We start from the raw sequence: 26,692 nt of genomic DNA on the forward strand, positions 1-26,692 counted from the left end.
ATATAGTCCTGGCTTTAAGTAATACTGGCAAACACTACCCCTGAAATTTTCAGATTAGCAGGGCAGGAGGACTTCAAAGAAGTTCAAGTCTCTGGGAGCCCGTGTATAAGAATTACTTCTAAACAAGGCACACGTAACTAGTTTTCCTTGAAGATCTCCAGTGCTTCTTGGTGTGTACATAAAGCACATATTTTTCTAAGAAATGTAATTATATGCTGTTTTTGTACTAAAGTCAAAGTGTTAGTCACTCAGTCATGTCTGACGCTTTGTGACCCCATGGCTGCAAGCCCACCAGGCTCCTCTGTCCATGGGACAGTGGGTAGCATATTGATGGGTCCCCTTGAAAGCATTCATCAGACAGACAGACTCCCCAACACTGAGGCAAAGGCCTCAGCACACAACAAATAATCATCGGTCCCCAACAGTCACGTAACAGGCCAGGCTCCCCTGAAACACAGACGCACTTGAGGAAAACAGGCAGCCCATCATTAAAATTACTACTAGGATAACAGAGTGTTCTTGAATCTGCATGATTGGTTTATTGTACAAAAAGTTTCCAGTAACAGTAAATTAGTTTTCTAAAAAGGACAAAAAAAAAAATCATTTTGGATAGAAGCGCTTCACTAATTGCTTTATTTAAGCACACACACACAAAAGTCTTATCTGACCAATTAGGTTGGAAGGTTTTTATTACCTTTAAGAAGCCATTAGCTAGGATAAAACACTGAAAGCACTTGTGTCAAAACAAATAAATAATGCTCTCTCAATTAGCAGAGACTGCAGTAAATTCGTTAGAGATGAACACGGCTTCACGCCCAGGGCCAGCAAGTCAGTACCTCCCCCAACCCCAAATTAATAAAACAGGACACAGTGGTGCTCAGTCCCCATCTGGGAAAGATCAGGAGCTCCAGGGACCTGACTGGCAACATCTACAGGTCCCCTCTCCAGTCCCGGTCAACAGAGCTGCGCAGGCCACGTCCCAGTGGGCAGCGCTCCAGGCTGAGCCTGGAGGAGCCCTCCCTGTGGCGAGGGCAGAGCCAGGAGGAGCCACCTTTGCCACCAGAGCCATAGGCGAGACAAGGAGAGAGAGGAGGACCCTTGGGTGCCAGGACACTCATCACTAACTTCCCCTTCCAGCCTGCAGTGCTGCTGATCTGTCTCCAAGAGGCGGCTCAACAAAACAGGAGAGTTTGGTGGAGCCTGGCAAGTTGGAACATGTGCTCCAGCTGCTGCTGGCCTGGGGACACGGTGATGGCAGCGGATGGCTGGGCTTCAGCTGGTGCTGCCGGGGATCCAATCAGAGGGGGCAGCTGTCTGGATCCCACACAGGATCAAGCCATCCCTAGTCAGATTCATTATCTTACCCAAAGGAATTGGGTAAAAAATCCAACTAATCACCCTGTTCACTAAAAATAAATACAAATAAATAGTGATCCTTTCTTAAAGGATTATGTTGCTTCACGAGTCAGTGACCCTAAGCGCTGGAAAAGCTCCCGCAATAACCCTTAACACCATCCCAGGCTGTCTAGGAGGGGAGTCCTTCATCTGGACAGCCCCCATCCTGGGAGCAGCTTGACTCCCTGAGCTCAAAACCACTGAGGCTAAAGAGCCTACAGCTGCTCTCAAGAACCAAGGAAGCCCCCCATTTCAGGGGTAATTGAGGAGAGGCTGGACCTCATTCCTGGCCTTCCTCCCTAGTAAGTAGCTGTCAGGGAATGCCATGCTACTTCCTGATATGCCAGGGATGCCTTTAGATCACCCCATGCCCACCTCAGGAACAAGGAACCAGGGACTGCCCGGCTTCATGAACCACTTGGGATGGAAAAGCTGGGCAGTGGTCTGGGTTTTAAGCACATGACCTGTTTGGACAACTTGAATCTTGGGGTTTGAGTTTAAATTTCTGGAAATAACTTCAAAATCAACTCGAGAGAGAGAGGTTATGTGACTGGTCCAAATAAAACGTAGCACACTTAATGAGGTCATGCTCTTTTAAAACATTTTACAAGAGGTAAAAACAATGGAAAGCCATCAAAAATGACACAAAGACCGTTAAAACTATACTGGTGTCTCAAAACCCGTTAAAACATGAACAACTTCAGGTTTCAAAGTTATCATCACTTTCCACATTACTCCACAGGTCTAGGAATATGTTTGAGCACCATATTGATAATAGGTAAATGAACAACAAAGTCCTGCTTTGGAGACCGGATTCATGCTCACACAAGAGGGGTTTTCTGAGCCAAGATTTTCACAAACGGCAGGAATATGCCTACCTTCTGGGCATGTTCAATGGCAGTGGAAGGGCCAATAAATCAAACCACTGGGGGAATATTTTACTTTGAAATGGAGTCATGTTTGGTTAATAATTTGAGACCCACTAATCCTAAATGGGGTGACCCATTTAGAATGGCCTCCATGTAAATTCACAGTCCATTAAATGGTGTCTGGCTTGAACAGGTCTTTATGTAGTTATTATATAAGTAATGGATTGAGCAAGGATGGTTGGGGACGGGCACGGGGACACACTGGCCAGCTCTGGTGACTTTTCCGACACTGCCGAGTGCCCTTTTAATGTGAGGTTCCTTCAAATCATCAACTATTGCATTTGGCTGGTTCTGCTTAGTAACCCCTTTCGGTTTACAGGAGAAAATGCAGTGCACAAATCTGAGATGAGGAATACTCCATTTACAATTAATTTAAACTTATGAAGCTGTTTTAACTGGCCCATCTAAATGTGTTAATTAACATCAATGATGGTTTCTTATTTTTCACACTTTGTTACTCTGATCATTAACAGTGATGGAAAAGTTAAATTAAGTTAATGGGGAACGGATTATAAATTCTTAAAGAACTTCTCAGTTTGTTTTCAACTGGAAAATACATAGACAAAGATGAAGAGGCATTTTTGCCTCTACTCATAAGATTCTGGTACCAAATTTCTTAAAAACCAGATGGTTTAAAAAAATTTTTTCCAAAAATTCTTTTAACATGCTGCTCAAACATGATCGCTTAAAAAAAAAAGAGCATATACAGGTATGATACATCAAACAGCGTGATGAGGCCTGTAAACGTTCAACTGATATTTTCTTTCTGGAAAAAAAAAAAAAAATCAACAAAGTGAGAACTCATCTCTATTCCGCAGCAGTATCCAAGGTCCTTCACGTCTTGACAATGAAGGAAAACAGATGCCCCTTCCCTTCACGTGAGCATGACCAGGCCGAGGAGTCCATGGGACCGCCGCCACCCCGGCGAGGCTGGGGCCGCACCTCTGCCAGAGCCCATGGGCGCCGGGCTGCGTGCCCGGGTCCACGCGCCGCACACACTGGCCCGACGCTGCTCAGCGAGACTTCACGCCGACGAGGACAACAGTGAGGACGATGATGATGACGAGCAATATCAGGATCACCAGCATCTTCCGGTTCTTCTTCTGATACTGCTCTGCCTACAGGGAGAGGAGGGAGAAGAGGTCGTCATTTTCTCCAAAATCAAGTCTGGCTCATTTCTGGTCCTAGCTTCTGGCTGTACCCGCATACCTGACACCTCTGCCACCGGCTCCATCATCACAATTGCTGCCATTAACTCCCAGAGTGCAGTTGACTCCCATGATCTCCGAGTCCCCTACCTACAGGCTTCATGAAGCACCTCCTGGGGACCCACCATCACCTGAGGGCCGCGGGAGAAGTCCAAGGCTCTGCCTTCAGCTCCACACAGCCTACCTCTCCTTGCATCCCCTCTACTGACCCCAAGGACCCACTTTCTATGGAAGACTCTCACTTCCAGACACGGTTCTCTGGAGGAATGCACAGCTCCTTCACTGAGAAATCAAACTTCTGGCTCCAGTGACCCCAGCCAGAAGGGAGAGAAGTGAGGGCCCCAGAAAAGCTCTTCTACCTCCTCTGAGTCTGCAAACAAGAAGAAATTCATCCATGGAAGTATTGAGTTGGCCAAAAAAGTTCATTCAGGTTTTTCCATAAGATGCTACAGGAAAACCCAAACAGACTTTTCCACCAACCCAACAAAAACAGGAAAGCTGCCCCATGGGGTCAGGTGCAGAAAGAACCTACCCGAGCTGAGTCATCCTGTGTGGCTAGTGACACACGCCTATCATGTAGGAACGTGACCCAGAGAAAGGAAAGGGGAGGAGAGAGTAGCGAAGGTGTCCCTGACCACATGCTGCTGCTGCTGCTAAGTCGCTTCAGTCGTGTCCGACTCTGTGTGATCCCATAGACGGCAGCCCACCAGGCTCCCCCGTCCCTGGGATTCTCCAGGCAAGAACACTGGAGTGGGTTGCCATTTCCTTCTCCAATGCATGAAAGTGAAAAGTGAGAGTGAAGTCGCTTAGTCATGTCCGACTCTTAGCGACCCCATGGACTGCAGCCTGCCAGGCTCCTCCGTCCATGGGATTTTCCAGGCAAGAGCACTGGAGTAGGGTGCCACTGCCTACTCCGCCTGAACACATTGAGAGAGCACACTCCCCACACTTCTGTGGACAGCACTGCCTCATGGCAAAGGTGCAAGTGAAAGCGAGGAGACAGCTTGAGGGCAGCGCCTGCCCAGAAGGCCCAGCCTCCCACGCCCACTTCCCCCTCCCTGCCAACCTTCTGACCCCCAGTTCTGTGTCCTAAGTGAGCCCGCCCACCCACCAGGAGTCACTCATCCACAGGAGGAAACCTCAGGGCACGTTCACCTGTCTGGAGAGCCTGGCTCGGAAGAAGTGACTCCAAGGCCCCGCCAGCCTCAGATGAGCTGACCGCCAAGGGAATGGCCAGCCAAGCCCAAGAGAGGACAGAACGTGCTCTCTCTTGTAGTCAGTAACCACCACTGAAGCCGACACCAGGTGATATACTTTAAAACCTTTCAAAATGATTTATAAAGTTGAACCTTAAACAAATTTTTCAGTTCCCACTAGATATGTACACCCCCGCAGAGAAAGCTTTTCCCCTTTATCTCTGTTGTATTACAAAACATGTTTTGCTAGTTTTTATTTAAGAAACTTCAAAACCGATGCATAATTCAACAGCATATGAAGGCCCAGATATTACAGAGTGAGAAACTAAAGTTAGCTTTCACGTTTCTAATACATAAAATGTAGCAACCAAATAAACCAAATGCTTAAAAAAATGAAAAAGCCTCCTGTGTCCACAAGGCAGACCTCTTTCTCAGTGTTTGCTGGCGTCCCACCCACTCCCGCCCTGCACATGGTAACAAGCACATAGAAGAGGAAGGTGACGGTTTCTGGTCAGACCTGTGCAAGGCCTCACCTTCCGTAAACCTGACACCACTGTCAGGTACGGTCACCTCTACCACAGGAAGCAACTGGTCTCAGAGAGATGATCGAGAAGTACATTAGCAAATCAAGAAAATGACCATTACACATGGCTAGGAGTACCGCTATCCATGAGAAGATGGACAGAATTTATTTCATCTGTGAAGTATTTCATTCCTTCTAAAGAAAACATGCACCCAATTATATATGAGAGTCACTCAGCAGTGTACATATGTGTTTCTCATGGTTGATTACAAGGTTTTTAAAGATGTTTTCCATCTATTTTTAACAAATATCATGAAAAACATTCTGGAGACAGCCATCGGATTATTAGCAAAGAATGAGAAAGCTAATACTCTCACTTCAACAGACTACTCTCTCCTCAAGGTGGTACACAGATATACTGTGGTAATTAAAAGAGAAAATTAGATTTTTATCTTCTCCAGAATGAATCCCCACCAGTAATTCATCAGAAAAGTACCACAACAAGGGAGGCCTGAGTCAGCAGCTACCAGCAGACAGAATGCGCAACACAGATTTTAACAAATACCCACTCAATCGATTCCCTAAAACAAGAGGGCCTAGCCAAGGAATAAAATATTTTCTAAAAGGAAGAAAACCCCGACTCTTTCAGTTTACTGTCACAGAAGGGGGTTCTCAGCAACTTCAACTTTGCATGTGGGGTGCACTGGGATTCACTCAGTGCAGGCAAACAGCCACAGCCCACATGGTGGGCTCTGAATAATACGACAGGCTGCATTTGCACAGCCCCATCTCGAGCTGATGACAGACGAAAGTGCCAGGGACAGTTAAGACAGAAGACAAGCCTCGTACGAATTCTTGATATGGGAAAACAATTCTTCAAATTCTCACCCACTGAAAGATATGTCATTACCTTGTGGAGCTGTTTCAAGCCGTCTTCAGTTTTGATACAGGACTGCTCAACATTATAGTCGATTCTATCAAGGACGGTACCCTGGGTGATAAATGACAGTCACAGACAATCAACAAGCGCAACTGGGAAAATGGAGCTTCAGAAATGAGAGATGCAGATTGCAGGCATCGTCATCCACAGGATTATCTGTTCTACTTGACTGTGAGGTAAAGGGACACCCTGTCAGCTCTGGAGTCCATAACAAGCAGAGAGAGGTGCTCAGTGGCAGAGTGCTGCCGTTAGCTGCAGGAAAGCCCAGCTCATGAGAAGAAAATACTGACAAATTGAGGTTTCTTTTTTGGATTTAGCCACTACAGGACACTCCATATTCAGGCTTACTGGGGCTTTAAGAAATATATGGTTCAGTGGAAACAGGCTCTGAGTGGTGAAGGGCTTGCTTCTGTGCCCATCTGTGGCTTAAACTCACAGGTTCAAGGAACCAGAGAAGGCCAGTTAAGCTGGACCTGATTAGAACGAGGTCTGGAAACTTACTATCATGTCTGAGCATCTCCACGCGCCTCCATGCGTCAAAGCAAACACAGCTGCCTCCAACACACCATGTAAAATCACACGTTCACCTCCAGGAGAGTTTTGCTTGTAATTTTTTAATTGCTGGGTTCAAACAGGAAGAAGGGAACACCAGGCTCCACGGAAGGATGGGGCTCTGAACAGAAGTGTGCTGTGTCAGGAGAGACGATAGCGCTAACAGTTCCATGAGAGCCACGGGAGTAATTAACCTAACTAGATCTTCCACAGCCTTGTCTGCTCCAGTCTGCAGCTGGTTCCGGGGGATCAGGACCCAAATCCCCACTGGCAAGATAATAAAACACCCTAATCAGATTGTAACAGTGAACAAACAATCTAATTCTACTTGAGGGCTAGTGGTTCCAGTTGCCGTTACACAATAACCTGCCAAAATTAGATGGGAAAACTTATCCATCGTCAGAATCACCGCTGAGCGTGGCCAGAGCCAGCCAGGCCCCCGGCACGGAGGCTCCTGGCAACAGCCCTGGGATGGAGGCAGAGGACGTGAGTACTGTCACTGACACCTGTTTCTCATCTAAAAAATAGTTTATTAGTATTTTTATGGGGCATGACAGCAGTCTGCATATAATTTGTACACATATATACATACACACATACATAGTGAGTTGGGAAAACTCCCTGGAGTAGGAAACGGCAACCCACTCCAGTATTCTTGCCTGGGAGAATCCCACCGAGAGAGGAGCCTGGCGGGCTATAATCCATGGGGTCACAAAGAATCGGACACGACTGAGCAAACACACTGTATATACACAGAAGGAATGGGTTCCAACTGCTTTCCTGACAAAAGTGCAGAATCGAAAAGCCTGGGGAAGAATGAGGTATCAGGGCAGGAGAGCCCACCGATGAGGCAGGTAAACGCACATACCTGTTCTACGATCATGGCTCCCAGGTCCCTAAATATCTCGTTCAGGTCGGAGATGGACTGCACGATCTGGCGGATCTCCCGCTCCCTCTCCTCCACCAGCAGTGTGTTCTGCTCCACCAGCACTAGCTGCTCGTCTGTAAAACCCTAGCCAAACAAAGAGGACGAAACGTGCACGTTAGATTTCTTCCCAAGAAAGTGATGGTGTACCATTTTAGATATAACTTAAAGAAAATAAAATCTGAAACCATTTCCATAGAGCACACAACACACAAGCACTTATTTTTTCCCTAACAAGAAAGATCTGATCTCCCTGAAACAGCAGGCTCTAAAGCATCACCAGCCAAAGCGGGGGATACAGAGAACCCCCTGTCAGCAGCAACCCCAGGGCCAAGTGGCAAAAGCACCAGGGAGAAGCCTGTGCGGCTCAGGGTTCTTCCTGGGAGTGGGGTGTGCAGACTGTTTTCCAGAAGGTTCTGGAAGGCAGCTGACAAGGTCTCCGTGCAGTCTTTAGAAAGGAAGAAACAGTATGGCCCCCATGACTGTTCTCCCGCCAGCTGCAGAGCACTTGACAGACGTGCACGCCATGCAGTGCCGATCCATCTGTGTCTCAGGGAAGTTAAAGGTCCGCAAAGAGAAGAGAGCAGAGCGGAGCGCACATGCGCAGTGGGCGGGTCTGTGGCCCCGACACATACCCGGTCATACAGAGTATTATCCTCGCCATCGTCCATCAGCGGCACTGATGTAGCAAAAAAATGCTGGGATCTTTCCTCTCGATTCTTCATGCCTATCGTGGACAGGAATTCACTTTACTTGAATACGTAAACCATCCTGGTTACTGTTCCACCATTAAAAGGGGGCATCTAGAGTAAAACTCAACAGTCAAAATGGAGACATTCTTGGCCACTTTAGAAGAAGCCCTGCTCACCTCCAGCAGAGATGGGGGACAATAAAGGACCACAACCATGCAACAGCAGGCAAGCACTCAGGGTTACTTAGGACAGAAATCACACTGCAAATGTGAATAATTCACTGGATGCCAGGTAAATGACACTGCAACACCATCATCTGAGACTCTCTAAGTGAAGCAGAAACATTTAACTGCTGTTAAAAAGCATTTAAAACATTAAGTATTTCTCTCTAAAAGTACCTCTGGTAAGAATTCCAAGTGGCCCTAATCAAATTTTAGAAGTAGCAAAATGAAAGCACAAACACAAATATGGCAGTTGTCGGGAGGGAGAACTAGCTTTTGGGGGAGCCTATGGGGATATCATTGATTACAATGGCAATACAGAAAAAGCCAGTTTATGGGTGCTCTGAATGAGGATGTAGCTGAAACCTGACTTTGCTCTATTTGGGAAGGAAGGGAGGCTGGGAGAGAATGTGTCTGTTTTAACTATTACCAGGTAAGGTGTTAAGACAGATAGGCAAAGAAGCTTCAACATGATTACAACTATTTTTACCCATTTATCAGCAGCTCCCGCAAGCCTAACACCTAGAAAACGACATGCTTTTAAAATATGCAACATTGATTTTCGAATACTTTAAACTTGACAAAAGAGTAAGTTTCTCTTTTGTTTTTTTAGAGGAGGACTGTCAATGCCCCGTGGGGTGGTCTCAACCTCGATGTGGCTACCACTGGGGGCAGAAGGAGCTACCTTCTACCTCGTGAAGTAGGAGGATATGCAAAGGCTAACCACGAAAAAAGCAAAGGACAAAACGGAGAACTAGCAGAAGAGGAGGACAGAAACACAGAGTTGTTCTGTGACCTGAGCACTGGGACGCTCGTCACTTGAGAGCCTGGCGCAGGTGGACACTCACGTCGGAGGTAGCTGGACTGTGCATGCCGGAAGCTGGTGGACAGCTCCTGCAGGGCCTGGGCCAGCGAGGCCACCACGTTTCGGAGGAGCCGCTCCTCCTGCTCTGAGCAGGCCCGGCGGGCCCGGCTGGGCAGCGCCTGTACCGCACGCTGACACCTATGGAAGAGCTGGGAGGACAGGGGGTGCTCACAGTGGGCCGGGGGCCCCGAGGTGCCTGCATGCCGGACTGAGACACACAGCGGCTCTGGCCACGCAGGCTGGCACTGAGGATGGCCAGGAAACTGGAGCTGAGCCAGACCTGAAAAGACGCTGTGTGTGCACATGTGTGTGCACTGCTCCTCACAGCCTTCTCATCTAATCCCGACAGCCACCCTAACCAAGAGGCAGGTATTGTCATCATCATTTCCATTTTACAGACAAGAACACTGGGGTCTGAGGAGTTAAATGAGAATCACACTACCGTTAATCGCTAAAAGCCAGGACCCAAATGCTCTTAATGCCCCAGGGCTTCCCCACCCACCATGCCCCATCTCTGTGCAGTAGCAACCCAGGAGGTATAAATAAATGAAAAATGTAACTGCTTGTTTACACACTAGTCACACTGTTTTTTAAGATTTTTAAAGTATCTTTTAAAAAAAGTCTTTATCGAATTTGTTACAATATTGCTCTGCTTTATGTTTTGGTTTTTTTTGGCAAGGGGGCATGTGGGATCTTAGCACCCTCAACCAAGGATGGAACCTGTGTCCCCTGCGTTGCATAGTGGATTTTTAACCACTGGACCATCAGGGAAGTCCTGAGTCATATTATTTTAAAATTACTCAAGTTTAACATTTTACAACAGACACTTCCAGGAGGCTGAGTTTCTCTGGGATATTAAGAGATTCAGTCTGGGCAACTGCTCCCCATCTGTTCAATTACAACTACCCTTTTCTTTAACAAGAAAAAAATTTGCAAACTAGTATACAATACAAGTTACACAACTTAAAATCAAATGACTGAACTCAATAATGCTCTGAATTTAATTTTCAGATCAATCCACAGCAGTATTTAAGAATGATCAAAAAACAGTCCCCACTCCTGCAGGACAAGGAGTGCAGATGCTGAAACCTGGAGGAGCTCAGGGCTTCCTGGATCCCTCTGTGAACTTCACGCTGGGAAGCGAAACTCTAGGACTCATTTAGCACTGTACCATGGGCCAGCTTTTGAGAGGGTGAGGCGGCCGGCAGACCGAGTTCCCACCTGAGGACCCCTCCCCTCCTCACCTGCGTGATCTCCTGTGTGGTTATCTCAATGGCATGCTCCTGCTCGCTGCTGTCATCCAGGGTAGGTCGGTTTAAGTGCTGGTCATGAAGGCTGGCTAACTCCTTCATCTTCTGTTTAATCCGCCCAACATCATACTGTATCTAAACAAATGAAACCCCAGAGCTCTACTCTCTCCCTCTGTCTGCCTCTGAGACAACCAGCTACACGCAAGAGTATGGAGCTCAGTCTTCAGCCAATTCATAGTTGACTGAGCAACCTTTAATTCAAACCACCAGACATTCAAATACCACTCTTCCTGGTTACACAGCTCTTCAGTTTCTTTCTGTAATTCAAGTGTCATTTAGTCACTAAGACATGTCCGACTCTTTTGTGACCCCATGGGCTGTAGTGTGCCAGGCTTCACTGTCCATGGGATCTCCCAGAAAAGAACACTGGAGTGGGTATACATTTCCTTCTCCAGGGGATCTTCCCGACCCAGGGATCAAACCTGAGTCTCCTGCATTGGCAGACGGATTGTTTACCACTGAGCCACCAGTTACTACTAAAACCAAAATCACAAGCATGCCCACAGACACACACACCTTTCTTGTGGTGTGTAACCTGAATAATTCTAAAGCTACCACACTTACAAGGACATGCATGCAAGTGTAGCCAAATCAATCTTTATGGCAAATATCTTAAAACATGTTAATGTCATAATTACCTCAATAAATAAGAGAGTGTGAAACGAACATTCCACTTACTTCATCCACTCCATCCACCCATTTAGGAGGGGACCGCTTTGTCACACCAATTGCGGCTTCTGGGTCCAAGCTAATGCCTGACACCAGAGCCATGCGATCATCAGCAAGCTACAAAGAAATAAAGAGACATTAAAAAACTATTCAAATTCAGCACAGACAAGCACACTCTTACTCCCTTTTAAATGTTGCTCACTAAGACATGGAAATAGAGGAGCAAATGCACTTGCCTGGATTACAAACTTGCTTTTGATACTGCTAGGATATGGAACTGTTTTCCTATCTTTCCATGTACCACTTCTTAATTTCCTTGGACATACTTGTGAATATGAATTTGACTTGATCTGGCTATGAAAATGTAATGAAAGAGCCAACAAGAGATCCTTAAAAGAAAAACCTTAGTATTGTACTATGATGGGGTGGCATGAAACTCAGCAATTCATTTGATCAGACATGTTAAAAAAGAAAATATTCTAGGCTGTAAATGGAAGGAATACAAACATTTCAAGGTTTACTTACAGACACTTAGCTTATTTCGTAAATAGGGCTGATCCAGTTATCTTAGTCATAAGATCATTAACCAGGTGTTAAAATGTGTGAAAGAACTGCCTAAAACAGTCAGCAAATTATCTACCATTTGGCAAAAGCAATCCTTAAAATCTCAAGGCAATCTTACACTGTCATTCCCTTTCTTTGGTTAAATGTCCACAGGTAGCATTTTCCCTTATTTTCAAATGATCTCCATAGTACTTGTTTATTTTACCTATGTAACACACTGCCTTGGAAAGCTTTTAAGAATGGGAGGGAAATCACAGGTTTGGTGTGGTTAAACTGTTCTCTTGCCTGGAGGCAGTGAACAGCTAAAGGATCTTGAGGTACTCCTCCAGAGTTCAGAATTTATAAATGCCAGTTTCAAAAGATGCAAATGATGATCAGAAAATAATGGAAAACAGCATATAAAAGTCTGCTCCAGGTAGGACTCTGTACATTTTCTAAATTGCACTGCAGAACTGGGTAGAGAATGCATACTGCTTTTCTTCACCCCCCCTGCATTTATCTAAATTTATTTTTTCACTCATTCAGCAAATACAGTTTTCTTTCCCCCCTAACAATAAAGGAACAAGGCAAAATTTTTAACATCCTCAGATGAGGATAAAAGGGAGTTAAAAAAATAAAAAAATCACATAAGGAAAAGCCTAAATTCAAAGAATTCTTCAAGCAACAAGCCCTAAACCCGGAACAGGGAGATTACAGCAAAATTCCTAAAAGCACACTGGAGTCTTGCATCCGGCTCTGTCACAGCGGGGGAGGCGCTGCCCCCACTGGCTCAGGGGGCGCGTCTGACGCAATGACCACGCTGAAGGGACCAGCCGCCCCAGCAGTGCTCCCTGGGCATATGAATCGTGCTCAGGCCCAGCGCCTTCCGCCAGTGGCGTGGACCCTGCAGGGCCAGTGTCATTTCAGGTCCTGAACAAATGGTGCGTCACCCCACCTGCACTACCGGGGCTCTGCGTCTGTGCTGTGTAATTCTCAACCACAGCCACCTTGTTTGTTTTTAAGAGTTCACTAATAGGAATTTTACCTTCCTTTTATTATTTTAACCCTCACACAAGCTAGGTGAGCTAGGGGCTATTATTCCAATCTATAAATGAGGAAATTGAAACCCAGAAAAGTTAACTAGCTTGCCCAAGGTCACAAAGCTATTATGTGACAGATTAAAACCTGGGTTGGCTGACTCCGGAAGCCCCAATCACCCTACCAGCTGCCAATCACTTTGGCAGGCCCATGAAATACAACTGCAATTTGCTAAGAAAATGTTATCAGGATAACAAGCCCTCACCTTCAAACAACAACAACACAAGACACAGTCCTCGGATCCATTTCCCACCAGCGACACCAGGGACCAGAGGACAGGCTCGGCTGAGCACAGAGGCATGGACAAACTGGCCTCTCTTGAATTCTGCAGACACAGCCCTTCACCCCCCACACAGCTGTGTATTCCTCAAAACTCCCCCCAAAGCCACCGAGAGCTATGCAGCCTTGGAGTGGGCACAATGACCAAACCAAAAAGGACCAACCATAGACCAGCACCCAGCACCTGCTGGCTGGATAGCAGGCGCTGGACACAGAGCTGCTGCCTAACTGGAGCAGAACTTAAACCTCCAGCTGTTCACACAAAGCGACACCTGTGGGTCATAGAATTTCCACTGTGCCAGTTCATCATCTAACATACTGCCTGTTACTATTACACCATATCTCAATAAAATAATAGTAATTTATTTTATTAAGAGATTCTAAACTCACAATTTTGTACTGTTGTGACTGTTAACCAAAATACACTAAACCAAAAAAGATACAGAGGGTTTACCTAAGTTTATCTGCACAGTAGTAACTAGTATCAATTTCACTGAAACAAGTGAGAAATTTTTATAAATCACATATGAAGTCAGTTGAAGTGGATTCAACTCATTTTTAAGCAGTACTTGGTTTTACATAATAGACGTGTGCCCCCAAAAACTGCATGTAAAAGAGTGTGCATACACACCCTCTTCAAGTGTCCCAAGGAAGCTTGCTGGGGACCAAGGGGAGAGATAACTCCTCAACTAGCCAGCCCTAGCTTTCCCACAGGCTGTATCAGGATTGTGCCAATGAGACAGAATAGCTGATTCTCTAAGACTAAAAACTTTAAACAGGGAATAATTTGTCCCCTTTATGATATCATCTATAGCAAGAGTTTATCATGATAAAGAAAGGCAGCCTTACAAGAAACGTGTCATTTATTTGATCAGAATCGGCTTGTAATATGTATCACAGTATGTATGTACCATTAAAACAAAAAAAAACTGTTTTAGGAAGGGAAAATCTAACGGAAGGTAACTGCCAATTAAAACTGGGAACAAATATGAACATTAAAAAAATACATTTTAAATGCAAAATAATCACCCTTTCAACTTCAGAAACCTCACTTCCTATTTCAATGTTTTCTCATTTTTAAGATCCAAAATATGTCAGTTTCCAAGCTGCCATCCAAGTCAACTCAGGCATTAAAAAAGCTGTTCTTCACTCACTTCACTTGCTGCTGTTCCATTCCATGTCCCCCCAGTGAAGAGACGATGATGGTCACTAAAGCTTTTCTTAACGAACTTATGCTTCTGAAGTGAAAAAAAAAAAAAAAAACAACTTTCCATGTTTTTTAAATAAGAAAAAAATATATAAATAAAATTGTACTCATGAGAATTAAGAATTTAAGAATTCTTATCTATTTGTAACTCGTGTCCTCTAAGAACTATAGGGTGTGTGACCCCACCCCAGAGTTACCCAGCTCAACTGCATCAGTGCAGGAAAATTTCAACAGTTGCTCACAATGGCACACCCACAGGTTTCTTGTTCAGTTCATCAAAGTTATCTCTGCCCTTGTTCCACTTCAGACATTGACAAATGTCCCTTTAAAGAACACCAGACAGCATGGACAAGTGCTTGATCTATGGACAGAAAACACACACACACACACACACACACACACACACACACACACACGAACACAGTCTTATAAATCTTACTGTTCCAACTATACAGCCTTCCTCCTCTTATAAAACCCGACCTTTACGAGAAGGCTGATTTAGTGTTCCATAAGATTAAGGATATGCACAGCCTCTGCGGAGATCAGAAAAGTCAAATATATCCACACACACACACGCACACTCATCTAAAAAAAATAATAAACTAAGTTAAGTCATAATGAATGCACTGGTAATAAGAACCAATGCTGACAATTCTGGATGGTTTGCAGCAACACACATTTAAAAAGTCCAGACGGGACGTTGGCAAACACTGCCTGGCGGCTCTGGTTTCCACCCGAGACAAGGTGGGCATGTACGTGGTGCAGTCAACTCACTGTGCTCAGATGGCTAACAGACATTTAAGGCTGAAGAAACCTCCTTCCTTGGAGGGAGTGAAGAAGCATGTTATATAAAAGAGTTGGGGGCTATCAGCACCACAGTTTTTTCTTTCTGATCTGTGATTGTTTTAAAATAGTGTTTACCTTTTCTGATTATGAAACAATAAATGTTCAAGATAGTCATTTTTTTATGTGTGCCAAAAATACACAATTAAAAATTCTGACAACCACACCACCCAGACAAAATATTGCTAGGTTCACTAACCTTCCTTTTGCCCCCTCAACTCTCATATACAAACTTAAAAAGTAGGAAGCAACAACTGCCTGCACCGTAGGTTATGGACCCTGACTGAACCCCCACTTGCAGCCCAACAATAGACCTGCAGAGAAGACGGCTCCCTGTTCCTCAAACACCGATACCAAGGGGCTGAGACTTCCCTTCTCAATGCTGCCCCCAGAAGGGGGACCAGGGAGCCAGCCCATGCTGGCTGGCCCCGTGCTCCAGCCACTTCACCCTGCCCTTCCCAGGGTATGTGGTTTGGGAACCTGATGCTTACATCTTGTAATTTTAAAAATCATTCCTTCTATGAATTTAAAAAGCCAACAATTTGGGAGATGACTCTGTCATAGGTGAGGAGTAGATGAGAGCAAGGCCAGACACTGGGCAGGAGAGTGACGGGGGTGGTGTTCTCCCGGGGCACCCCTTACTTGTTTCTGGAGAAGAGCAGAGCCTGGTATCCCCAGGATGCAGCTGATTTTCAAGGTGATTTCAGAAGAAGAAATGACAAACCCATGTGGCCACCATGACACAGTCAGGAGAGCATGCTTGGGCCTCACCGACACAGGGATGGCCTCCATCTGACCCACGTTGGGGGCAACTGGAAGCCCGACTGTGCCCTGGCAAAGCTGGGACTCTGGACGCTGTTTGCAACACAGCCCCACTTCTTGCTCGGCACCAGGCACGCAATCGTAATAAACACACACTCCTAATTAGTGCCTGAGTCAACACTAAATGCAATGAATGAATGAAGTAAATATAAGACATGTCATGTACAATTCACTTCACAGCTGATGTGCTGATTCCGGACAAAGGACAAGAAGGGGAAGTGGGTGGGTGGCGGGCTGAGGGGCCATGCGGCTCCAGAGTGGACAGGCTGGGCCTTGGGGCATGTGGCCGGAAAGGTGGCTCTCACTCTGGGTCTCTGCTCCAGAATGTGGCAGAGAGAACTTGGGGTGGGGCCGGGGGAGCCAGTGCCTGGAACTTGCCTGCCTGAAGAGGAAGCAGGAGAGCCTGGAAATAGGTTCAGACGGCGGAGCCCTCAGGAAAGATGACCCTGATGAGCCGAGTGGGAGAAGTGTTCAAACTTAGGCCACTGTGACTGTTTCCCAGCACCGCAGGCCCCCCCACCCCAACCAGGGAACACTTCTGGGGGCCACAGGTTGCACATTTCCAAACCATTCAGTAAGGGCAGCACATATTCCTAGATGGATGGGTTTGGTTTTCAATACTAATTGGTTCTTAATGACTCAAGCAATAGACGCGCATGGTTTCAAACTATCTGCTCGACCTAAGAAAAGGGTTGGCAGTTTCCCTTCCACCCCAGACTTCCTGGAAGTTATCCATTGTCAACAGCTTCTTGTGTCTCTTTTCAAAAATCTCCTAAGTACTCACAAGCCTGAATGTGAGTTATTTTTCTTAAAAAATAAACAAATCAAACGTAATTTTTTTTTAAAAAAAGAGTAGGAATTGCAGTATCCATCATTATACATCAGGCTTCTTCCCACATGGCCCTGCATCTGGGAGCTCATTGCCCTGCAGGCCTGAGACAGGCTGGACCCTTTAATAGGCGTGGCACAGGGAGCAAGCGAGGCTACACATTTTATGTGACCAGCTCCCCAGGAAGGGTCTTCAGGCTGTTTCCCATCTGCAGTTATTGTCAACAAGTAAGGGACCCCACTGGTTTCGAAGACAATGGGCCTAACCCCATCTCACAGTTCATACTTCCAAATTAAAACAAAAACCAGGGATACCCTCCCACCCTCAATTTTAAAACGGCCCTTTTAAAAACGTATATCCTGAGGAAAAGTATTTCCAACCCTTTCCTGGCTGAAACAGATAATAGAAACACAAAACCAACCATCACAGTTCAATCTCTTTTTTCCTCCACGCTTTATTAGCATGACTGGAATAAAGTGTTGTGAACACGTACCCTCTCCATCTTCCGGGAGAATTGCTAATAAGTAATGAAAAGGCCAAAATCGTGCTGCTAGGAAGGGGGCCACGTAACCATTAGTCAGTCAGCACGACCCGAGGGTCACTCGCTCCATACCGGTGACACCTCAGCAGACAGCTCAACAGGTCTGGTGGCTCTGAGGCCGGCTTCCTGAGGGCTTCTGCCAGACATCACGTCCTCCAGCACCACCACCACCCCGCCCCCACGACCCCCCTGCACAGCCTGGGGAGTCAAGGGAGCTTCGTGAATCATCTGAAAACAATCTGGCTGATCTTAAGTGGGAGAACACGTTCAACCTTTACTGCCTCCAGAGTTGAGACACTTTCCCAAGAGTAGCAGATACTGTTACCAAGCCCTTCTCTAAATCGTCAATTCACCTGGTGTGAAAACACAGTAAATGAATCCTAAGGATTAAATTGTAAAACACGACAAGGAGAAGTAATCATGACAAATGCTAAAACGTGTGTTGACTGTTAGCATTTTACATATAACCAAAGATTTCAGAGAAATAGGCATTAATTGTATACACTGACATTCAAAAATATTGAAAACACAATACCTCATCCAGCTCCTGAAGAGATATGTTGTTGCCATCAGCCCATCCAGTTAGGGACAGCAGAGAAAAAAAAAAACACAAAGGATGGGGACAGACAGACAGATAGATAAGGGATGGTCAGTTGAGAAAACACTGAGATTTCAAGCAACTCTAAAGTTGACTAAAAATACAGATCTACTAATCAAAGCTTTTAAAAAATCTCCCCCTTCTAATTCTTGCTTTAAAAAAAAAGCTATATCAATATTTAATTTACTGTGTTTTTTACTTTTATTTACTGTGCTTGTTCTGGTAAAAGAGGTAGGAATCAAACAATAAACAGCTGTAAAAATTAAAATACAATAGAAACAAATAAAACATACTTGTTTTAAATGCAATAAAATATAATGGTATTTCTATTTCACAAATGTCAAATAGCATATATAATATTCTAAATTTCCCTTAGGAAGATAAGAGAGCAAAGCTAAAACATAATTTCACTGTGTCAAATAAAAGTAAATTTTAGCATGTAAATCAGCACTGCAAATGCAGCAAAATCAGAACGCGAACAGCCCACAAGAATTGTCTATGGCCGTATTCAGATGATATTTGAGTGACCACATATGTAAGGGCTCTGCAAATTAAATCCCGAAGACACGGCTTCCTCCGTGGCAATAAGCAAGCCGAGAAACCGCTTGTCCCCGGAGAGAGACACAGGTGGTACAAGAAAAGGAAAACTCTCCCTATTTGCTTGGCATGTATTATAATAAGTCTAGGAGGCACACTGTTGTTATAAGGCTATTATTTTTAAAAGTAAAACAAAACAAAAAGGAGAGGTTTTTTTTTTTTTAAAAGGAGCAGGAAGGAAGAAGCATCGGCAGGCAGAAGATTAAGTTTCAATTTAAAAGGAAAGGATCTTTTTACAATCAACGTGGAACTCTATTTTCTGAACAGATCTTTACTAATGATAGATAATCTGAACAAATAGGTCCTTTTTTTAACAGTATTGATCACTAAAATACTTAGTGAATTTCAATAATCAACTGTGTTGATTTTTTTTTTATCCTGAGCAGTAAATTTAGAAAATAAAAAACCATAACTTCCTTATTTAAAAATTAATAGTGCAAATGAAACTGGTCTATCAGGGCCAAAATACTATTAAACAGTGACAGTAATAACAGCGTAACCACACAACATTCCTCCGTGTAAAAATTCAATCAGCTGACATTATAGGAAGCTGAAAGGCTCCTTCATTCCTTCTACAATTTGCCATAAGCGCAAGAGAACTGTATTTCTGTGTTTTCCCTGCCATGACAGCAGCACAAGATGCTAATAGAGGAGACCACGTCAAAAGAAAAACCTCCCTTTTAAAAGGGAAGCTAACATTTTCAGCACGAAAGCACTGAGGTGTTTTTATTAAGACACAGGGCAAAACCCCTAATTCGGTATTTCAACCTGCACATCTACCCATTTAGCAGGGGTTCCTTGGCGTCTAATCTTTGGATAAAGTATTACTGCAAACCCTGGTTAAGATCTGTGCTGCACAGGAGCCTGGCCTCTTGGATTATTAATGAAGCACACAGCCCGATCTCTCAGTCTCTGCAATTATTAGTTGATAAGGGGTGAAATCAGAATCTTGGGTATATTTTTCTTTTACAAATAAGAAAATCAAGTTTTAGAATATATAAATTCATTTCCCAAAAGGCACAGGGCTGAGATTCAGACAGACCCAGGTGTTCAGGCCTCTTTCTACCCCACCTTCCAGCCTCTCTACTTTTACCAGCACTTCAGGGAGTTACTAGTGATAAGCAGCTACCACCACATCAGGAACTAGATTCAGGAGATCATCTTTTTGAAGCACATCAATCCCTCCGACTTTGCTACTTAAAATTAGCAGGTTTCGAAACTCCCCCTGCCACCAGGAAACTTTGTCAAGACCTGAATTAAAACATTTAGAATTACCATCAGGAAAAACCAAAACAGAGCCAAAGAAAAACACGATACTACACATCATCACCTTCTAAATCTTTATAATGTCTAAATCTAGGCTTCTGACCTGCCAATGGCGTGCAATCAAGCAAATACTGAAAAATCCAAGTAGCATGTGGAATTTATAGTCTAAAGAACTTTCTACATAAAACTGAAAAATAAGTGGAAACCCATCTGTGTTTACTCAGGAAGTCTGGAAAAGTTGAGCAAAATGAGTTGGAAATACAGGTCTATGCTATAGTGATATTTACTTTATTTCCGTTACTGCCAAAATAAAAGTTTGCTTCACTTTCATCCAACAAAGTACCCTTATTCTCAAGTAAGCCTCTCTGCTCAAATGGAATCTTTAGAAGCAGAAAAGCAAATAGATCTAAAGAGAAATATACAATGATTTCATACTTGGATTCTAAAGACAGGGGACTAATTTTCCAACCGACTTGGCATGGACTAAAACTTAGAATCTTCAATGTGCAAGTTAAAATGGTCTGGCATGATTATAAAGTGACATAAAGAAAGATGTTATAGTAAATAAAAATATATATATATTTATATATGTGTATACATATATTCTTTTAAATGGGTTCCTTTCTCCAGGACCTGCAGCACACGTCCGGGAAAAGCTGCCAGCACTCCTGTGGCCCACTGGGTAGCAGGGGCTCGGAGCCAGGCCTGCCTGCGTTCCTATCCCAGCTCCCTGGCTCGCCCGGTGAGCACCACTGAGCAACTTTCCTAACTCCTTGAAACCTCAGTTTCCGGACCTGTATCAGGAGGAAAAAACAGCAGCACCTGTGTAATGGAGCTCTATGAGGACTAAGTGAGGCTACATGTGCAGAAGGACAAGCCCCGAGTCATGCACAGAGTGAGCGCTCAATAAATCTCGGGCTAGTATCACTGTCAAGACTGAAGAAGGACTTCAGATTTCTTATAAACATATTTAACCTTCAGTCTTCCCCCCCCCCAAAACACACCATGTGTTTTATTAAAAATAATGTGCTACTTTCAAACTAATCTAAGACAAATTAACTTCAGATTCCATTTATAGATTATGTATTATTTTAAAGCAGAGAATAGATTAGACAGCAAACACTGACAAAGTAGCTCAAGTCCCCTCATAAGATCTGTCTCAAGGGATGAAAGGGAATCACACAGGTCACACAACACCTCATCAGATCAGAACAGCAACTCAGCATCTACCTGTCATTCGTTTAAGACTTTACACAATTTTTTTAGTGATTATTTAACACTATAAATTCTTAGCTTCCTAAAGCTAAGCTGCCTGTAACTTTTTGAATGAGGTGTTGCCTTAAAACCTGCACTTGGCAGATGGAATGTCAAAGCTACTTCTCCACAGTACTGGAGCCACTTTTGAGGATTTTTGCGGTAACATCTGGCTGGTGGACAGGGCAATGCTGTTGACTATGATTTCCTCCTTTTCAAATTAAAGCTAAGACTGCAAGGCTTGGTTAGGAGAAACAATGCATTAAAAGAGAATTTGAGAAAGCACGGCTGAATCCACAGGACTACTTACTAGAAATCTCCCCTAACTCAAACCCTCAATTTACAAATCAGGCAAAAGATGTCAGAAGAGATTAAAAGCTTGCCCAGAGACCTACATTCTGAGTCAGCCAGAGTGTGACTTGGCCCTAAATTCCCAGGTTTGGAGTCCAGTGCTCTTCCCTGTATTTCATGCTGCCCTGAGGCACAACCGTGATGGGGCATCTGAAACTGAGGCCAAAGCAGAATGAATGGGAAATGGCAACAGCTGCATTTTGCTGAGAGTCTAAAAAAAAAAAAAAAAAAAAAAAATCAAACCCCTGGCCTTTCACAATTAGTTTTACTAATATCAACACAATGGAGAACATAATTAAATAGAATTTTGTGCAGTTCTGGGTGCTGAACTTTAAAATGCCCACAAGAAAAAACCAGAAAACTAGACTTCAGCATAGGCAAGAAACTTAACCTCCCTGCCTGAGCCAGGACTGCTGAGCTAGAGAAAGGTCCGGGGCACAAGCAAGCTGCAGGGTTATCAGTCCTGCAGGGTTATCTGTCCTGCAGGAGGAGGAATGGGCTTCCTGTGTCAGACCCTGGGGGCCAGGGCCAGGATCACAGGATGCAAGACACTGACAGATGGGGTTCACGGAGGCAAGCGCTTTTGGGTAGTAAAAGAGGTGGGGGTGACGCCTGCTGTAATTTCCTATCCCCATCAGAGAATGCGGTCAAGGCAAGCAGGCAGAGGGGTTATCACAGAGGGGATGTTGGGTCAAGTGACCTTTAGGTCCCCCCGGCCCTTGGGACTTTGTTTTGTCACTGCATATCCTCCTTCAATTCCTGCTTAGCTGTGACATATTTGCCTGAAGGATGCAAAAACCTGTTTTAGTGTGCATTTATAGGTGCACACAATGAACTGCACCACCCTCGACCACCAACTTCTAGTTTTTTCCTCCAACAGGGATGTTGAAAAAAAAAAAGCCTGTTTAAATTTTCTGAAGACAATTTTATGTGAGCTTTGTTTTGAGGTGTGTCATATGCACATTCGAACACAAACACCACTTTACAATCAATTTCCACAGCTTTCACCCAAAATGAGGTGAAAAATTCAGGCTTAAAACTAAAAAAAAAAAATTTAGATGTGATTTATTTCTAATTGTGAGATAATTTGCCCACCCCAGTATCCACTTCTACAGCCTTTTCTTCTAACTAGAAAGCAGATCTCAGTTTATGATTTTTTTTAAATTTAGACACTAGAGCTTTGTTATTTCTTTTTTAATTACCTGAGTTTTAGTAAATATATACAAATTGTATTTTAATTGTCTTACTTGTGTTCTCAACATGACAGATATTTATTTTTTAAGTTTTTATTTATGCTTTTTCAAACACCTAGGAAAGTATGTAAAATGGAACAGCATCCCCTGAAATATTCATCAGTAGACTTAACAATTAGTAACACTTTGCCTTATTTGTTTCCTTCATTGTGTGTGTGGGGGGGTTATGATTAAATATATAAATGAAGTGATATTTGGACATTTCAATAGTAAACATTTCAGTAGATCTCTAATAAGTCTAACAAATTTATTGAATTTTATTTCTTAATATCACCTAAAACCCAGTCAAATTTGACAGCATTAATATTGTTTGATTTGCTACAAGATTTTGAAAATTTACAACTCAGAAATGAGGTTTTTAAATTTGTATGAGCTAGATATGCAGTTAAAAATATTAGTTATTTAATAAAGTTTTTAAAAACTGTGTTAGACACAGCTTTTTCCCCAACATGTTTACAACATTTTTTCAACTTGCAGAAAAGCTGAAAATATTGTACCCTCTATGTAGTCATGCGGTCTTGCCATATTTGTTTCTGTGTGTAAATGTAGAAATGGTTTCTGGAGAATCAATTGCAAGCAAGCCGAAAATATAATAACTCACCCCTAAACACTTCAGAAATCTATGACATGTCATGTGTTTTTTAATGTACACAATAAAAATATATAAACATGTGACTTATTTAATTCTAAATTAGGCAAATCATGTTTGTTTAATTGCAAAATCTATTTTCAGATAATCTGAATTGACTACAAGGATTTTTTTATAAGGATATTTTAAAATATCTGATTCTTAAAAGCATCTGATAAAGATTTTAAATAGTCAAACCAATATATATAACATTTTCAATGGTATATTATGTAGAAAATATTTTTTAGTGTTCTGAATTAGGTATGTATTTTTAGTTTGACTTAGAAATCTATTTTCAAGAAAATGTATGAGTTAGCTAAATATACCTGTACATTTTCTGACATGTCTATTTTTCTAACTTGTACACACGAACTATATATTTTAAATTATATGACTTAGTTTATATATATATTTAAAATTGCCTAAGAAATCCATTTAAAAAATAGGTTTTACCTAGAGATGCATTTTTAAAAAGCTGCCGACTCGGACATCAGGTTTTTAAACTGTCTGACCAAATGGTTAACAACGACAACAAAAAAGCCTCACATTATCCTATGGTGTACTGTATTTTGAACCTTATATGATAAAAAATTTTAAAGCAAACATGTTTTTAAATCAGTTAAAAATATTTTAGAAATATTAACATGAGTTTAAGTTCTGTTTTTTTTTCCTTTCTACAAGGTAGCATAAAATCCATTTGAGGAACATGCAATTTTTACATCTTAGCAAAATTAAGGTTCCACTGAGGATTTTTTTTCCCCCACTGAATTTCTACTCTCTACTTCTTAGTTTATTTCAGAACATTCTTTTCAAAATTAGTGCTGGAATTAGCCTGTTTTCAATTTTGCACTTACTTCAGTATAATACCTTTTTTTTTTTTCAGTTTACAAATGTAAAAAAATCTTCAAATTCTCAAGTAACTGAAAACCTACACACACTCGGTGGGTCCCTGATTTCTATGCTTTTTGATTTAAGTTTACCGTGATTTTATTCCTAAAGCTGTTCACACAGTTTACAATAGCTTTTTTACGTAAGCAAGATGGACAAATACATTTTCCTTTTGTGATTAACAAAAAGGAGACACTGTTTTTGTAGGTGTTCTGTCAATAATCAAGACAGATGGCCAATTTTTTTGTGAAGCATTTAGATCAAGTCATAAAAAATTTAAAAGGAATATAGTCCCTAACAGGTGAAGTAAGTGTGAGAGCCCCCAAACTGCTTATTGTCAAGCATAAACCCCAAGAATCTAGTCTTGGGGTGATTTTACTCTCCCCCCAATGCTGCTTCTATTCAAACCCAACCTGTCTACAGCCAGGAGCCCCCCCCTTACAAATTAGTTTCATAACTTTTCAATTTAGGCTACCCAGAGCTCATCATCACCCTCTTGTTTAGACCATCTGCACCCATTTCCTTGTTCAACAGAGCAAGAGACTGAGGTTTGGACGGGAAAGTAGCCCTTCATCATAAACAAACAGGAAAACAACAGTCATCCTTCCAGGCCCTCCCTCTAAGAGATTCTACAGCTGGGCTAAAGAAAGGTTCAGGTTAATTAAATCAAAATCGTGGGCTATTTGGGGGGTTAATTTTCACATACACATCACGTTCGAATTAAAAAGTTCCTATGGAAGAAAGAGCTTTATTTCCTGTCTGGGAAATAGAAAACGAAGAAGCAAGCACCTTACAGCCTCACAAACAAGAACCCCCATGAAAAACAGCAAAGCAATTATTCACAGGGAACACGGGCACACAGAGGGCTTCGAGACCATTTAAAAAAAAAGAACACCCCCCCCCCCAAAAAAAAAACACCCAACTCCTTCCTCTCTAGCGAGGAAGGCATCGTTCATTTGCAAGGATTTGGATCTGCCAGCCTGCAAACCGACCATCAGAACCAAAGTGAGGCTGTCTGCGGGGGCGGACGGGGGAAGGAGGGGGGCGCTTAAAACAAAACGGAACAAAAAGGCTTCAGGAAAAAAAGCCTCCAAATCTCAGTGCTAAAACATATGTAAATTGAAGGCGCCGGTCGCGCGGGGACAACCGGGGGGGTGGAAGGGGGAGGACGGAGAGGGATGCGGAAGTGAAGAGAGCGTGCAAGGCAGAGGTGGAGCAGGATCTAGATGCTTCTTCCCCAGCCAGGGTTATCGAAGCTCGCGGACCCCAGCCAATAGACCCCGCACTTCCATGCTAGTCTTATTTTCTTTTTTAAACAGAGAGACAGACACAGACAGACAGACAGGCAGAGCCGCAGTGCACACAGGGCGTGTGTCGGAGAGGCCGCCTGGAGACTCACCGCAGCAATGCTACGTGAATGCAGAGGGCTGGAGGTGGTGTGACTACTCACTTGCTCGGCTAACAGCTGCCGGTTTTGGATGGAATTATTCCGCAACAACAAGAAAGCGTCGGTTAAACGCCTCGTGGCCATGTCTCACCCTTTGTGACCCCCAGCTCAGGGGCCCCCCGCCCACTTAAGAATCCAGGTTTATTCACTTTCTTTCTCTTGGCCTGGCCTGGTTCCCTTCTCAGGCCTGCAGCCGAGCAGGTGCTGCTCTGTGCTTCCTCCAAGCGCAAAGACCCCTCCCCAGCTAACACCTCGGCTTTCCAATTGTCTGACTCCCCCTACCCAGGGCCTGCCTTCGATCTCTAAGCACTCAAATCCCCCCAATCCTTGCGTTGCTAGCCAACTTCCCAGAGACCCCTCCCCAATCCAACCTTGGATCTACAAGCGTCTAACTGGCCAATCCGGCTTTGGACTGGAAGACTCGGAAGCCCCCTACCACATCAGTCTCTCACACCCCCTAGGGCCCGAGCCTCATGTCTAACTTGGCTCACACGCGTCTGGGCCGTGCTTTCAGGCCTGCCTCTGGCTCAGTTTGCCCTCCAGAGGCCTGAGAGGCCTGCTTGAGGCCCCTTTTTGGACAATCGAACCAGGCCTGGGCCCTGAACGCCTGCTGCTTCCTGCTGGGGCCTGGTCTGAGCCCTCTAAGGCCGGGGCCCCGACCTCCTGACCCCTTCCCTTTATGGGTGGCCTGGTCCTCCACTGCCACAGCAGGCTGCCGGCCTCCAGGAGGGCAGCAGAGCCTGCCTCCACGGCCTCCTCACTCCTCTTCTTCGGCTCCCTCCATCCCCGGATCTGACTGCTGCTCAGCCCCAGGGCCGTTTCC

The 26,692-nt window shown here is 44.0% G+C and overlaps 1 protein-coding gene across 6 annotated transcripts; it reads right to left on the reverse strand.

The window, feature by feature from the left end:
• Nucleotides 1-514: 514 nt before the first annotated feature.
• STX16 (syntaxin 16) lies at nt 515-26,692 on the reverse strand. 6 transcript variants are annotated; one of them, XM_060396971.1, is made up of 9 exons: nt 25,822-25,936; nt 21,698-21,864; nt 11,435-11,542; nt 10,691-10,831; nt 9,430-9,595; nt 8,304-8,395; nt 7,612-7,755; nt 6,162-6,242; nt 515-3,442 (listed from the first exon to the last, which is right to left on the reverse strand). In XM_060396971.1, the coding sequence occupies exons 3-9, from the start codon at nt 11,525-11,527 to the stop codon at nt 3,338-3,340; spliced, it is 822 nt and encodes a 273-aa protein (XP_060252954.1). In that variant the 5' UTR covers nt 11,528-11,542; nt 21,698-21,864; nt 25,822-25,936; the 3' UTR covers nt 515-3,337. The 6 variants fall into 6 exon arrangements, 5 of the variants coding, with proteins under 5 accessions (XP_060252954.1, XP_004014487.1, XP_004014486.1 ...); XM_004014438.5 differs by lacking the exon at nt 21,698-21,864 and having other exon boundaries at nt 25,873-26,692; XM_004014437.5 differs by lacking the exon at nt 21,698-21,864 and having other exon boundaries at nt 25,822-26,692.

Source organism: Ovis aries, chromosome 13 (assembly GCF_016772045.2).
Source record: "Ovis aries strain OAR_USU_Benz2616 breed Rambouillet chromosome 13, ARS-UI_Ramb_v3.0, whole genome shotgun sequence".
NCBI lineage: Eukaryota > Metazoa > Chordata > Mammalia > Artiodactyla > Bovidae > Ovis > Ovis aries.

Excerpts from the sequence above, each read along its gene's own strand:
- STX16 (XM_004014437.5), bottom strand. The coding sequence starts at position 25,953 with ATGGCCACGAGGCGTTTAACCGACGCTTTCTTGTTGTTGCGGAATAAT. Across the intron at positions 11,543-25,821 it reads ATTCACGTAGCATTGCTGCG|CTTGCTGATGATCGCATGGC; the intron begins GTGAGTCTCCAG and ends ATTTCTTTGTAG. Across the intron at positions 7,756-8,303 it reads ATAATACTCTGTATGACCGG|GGTTTTACAGACGAGCAGCT; the intron begins GTATGTGTCGGG and ends TTGTTTGGCTAG.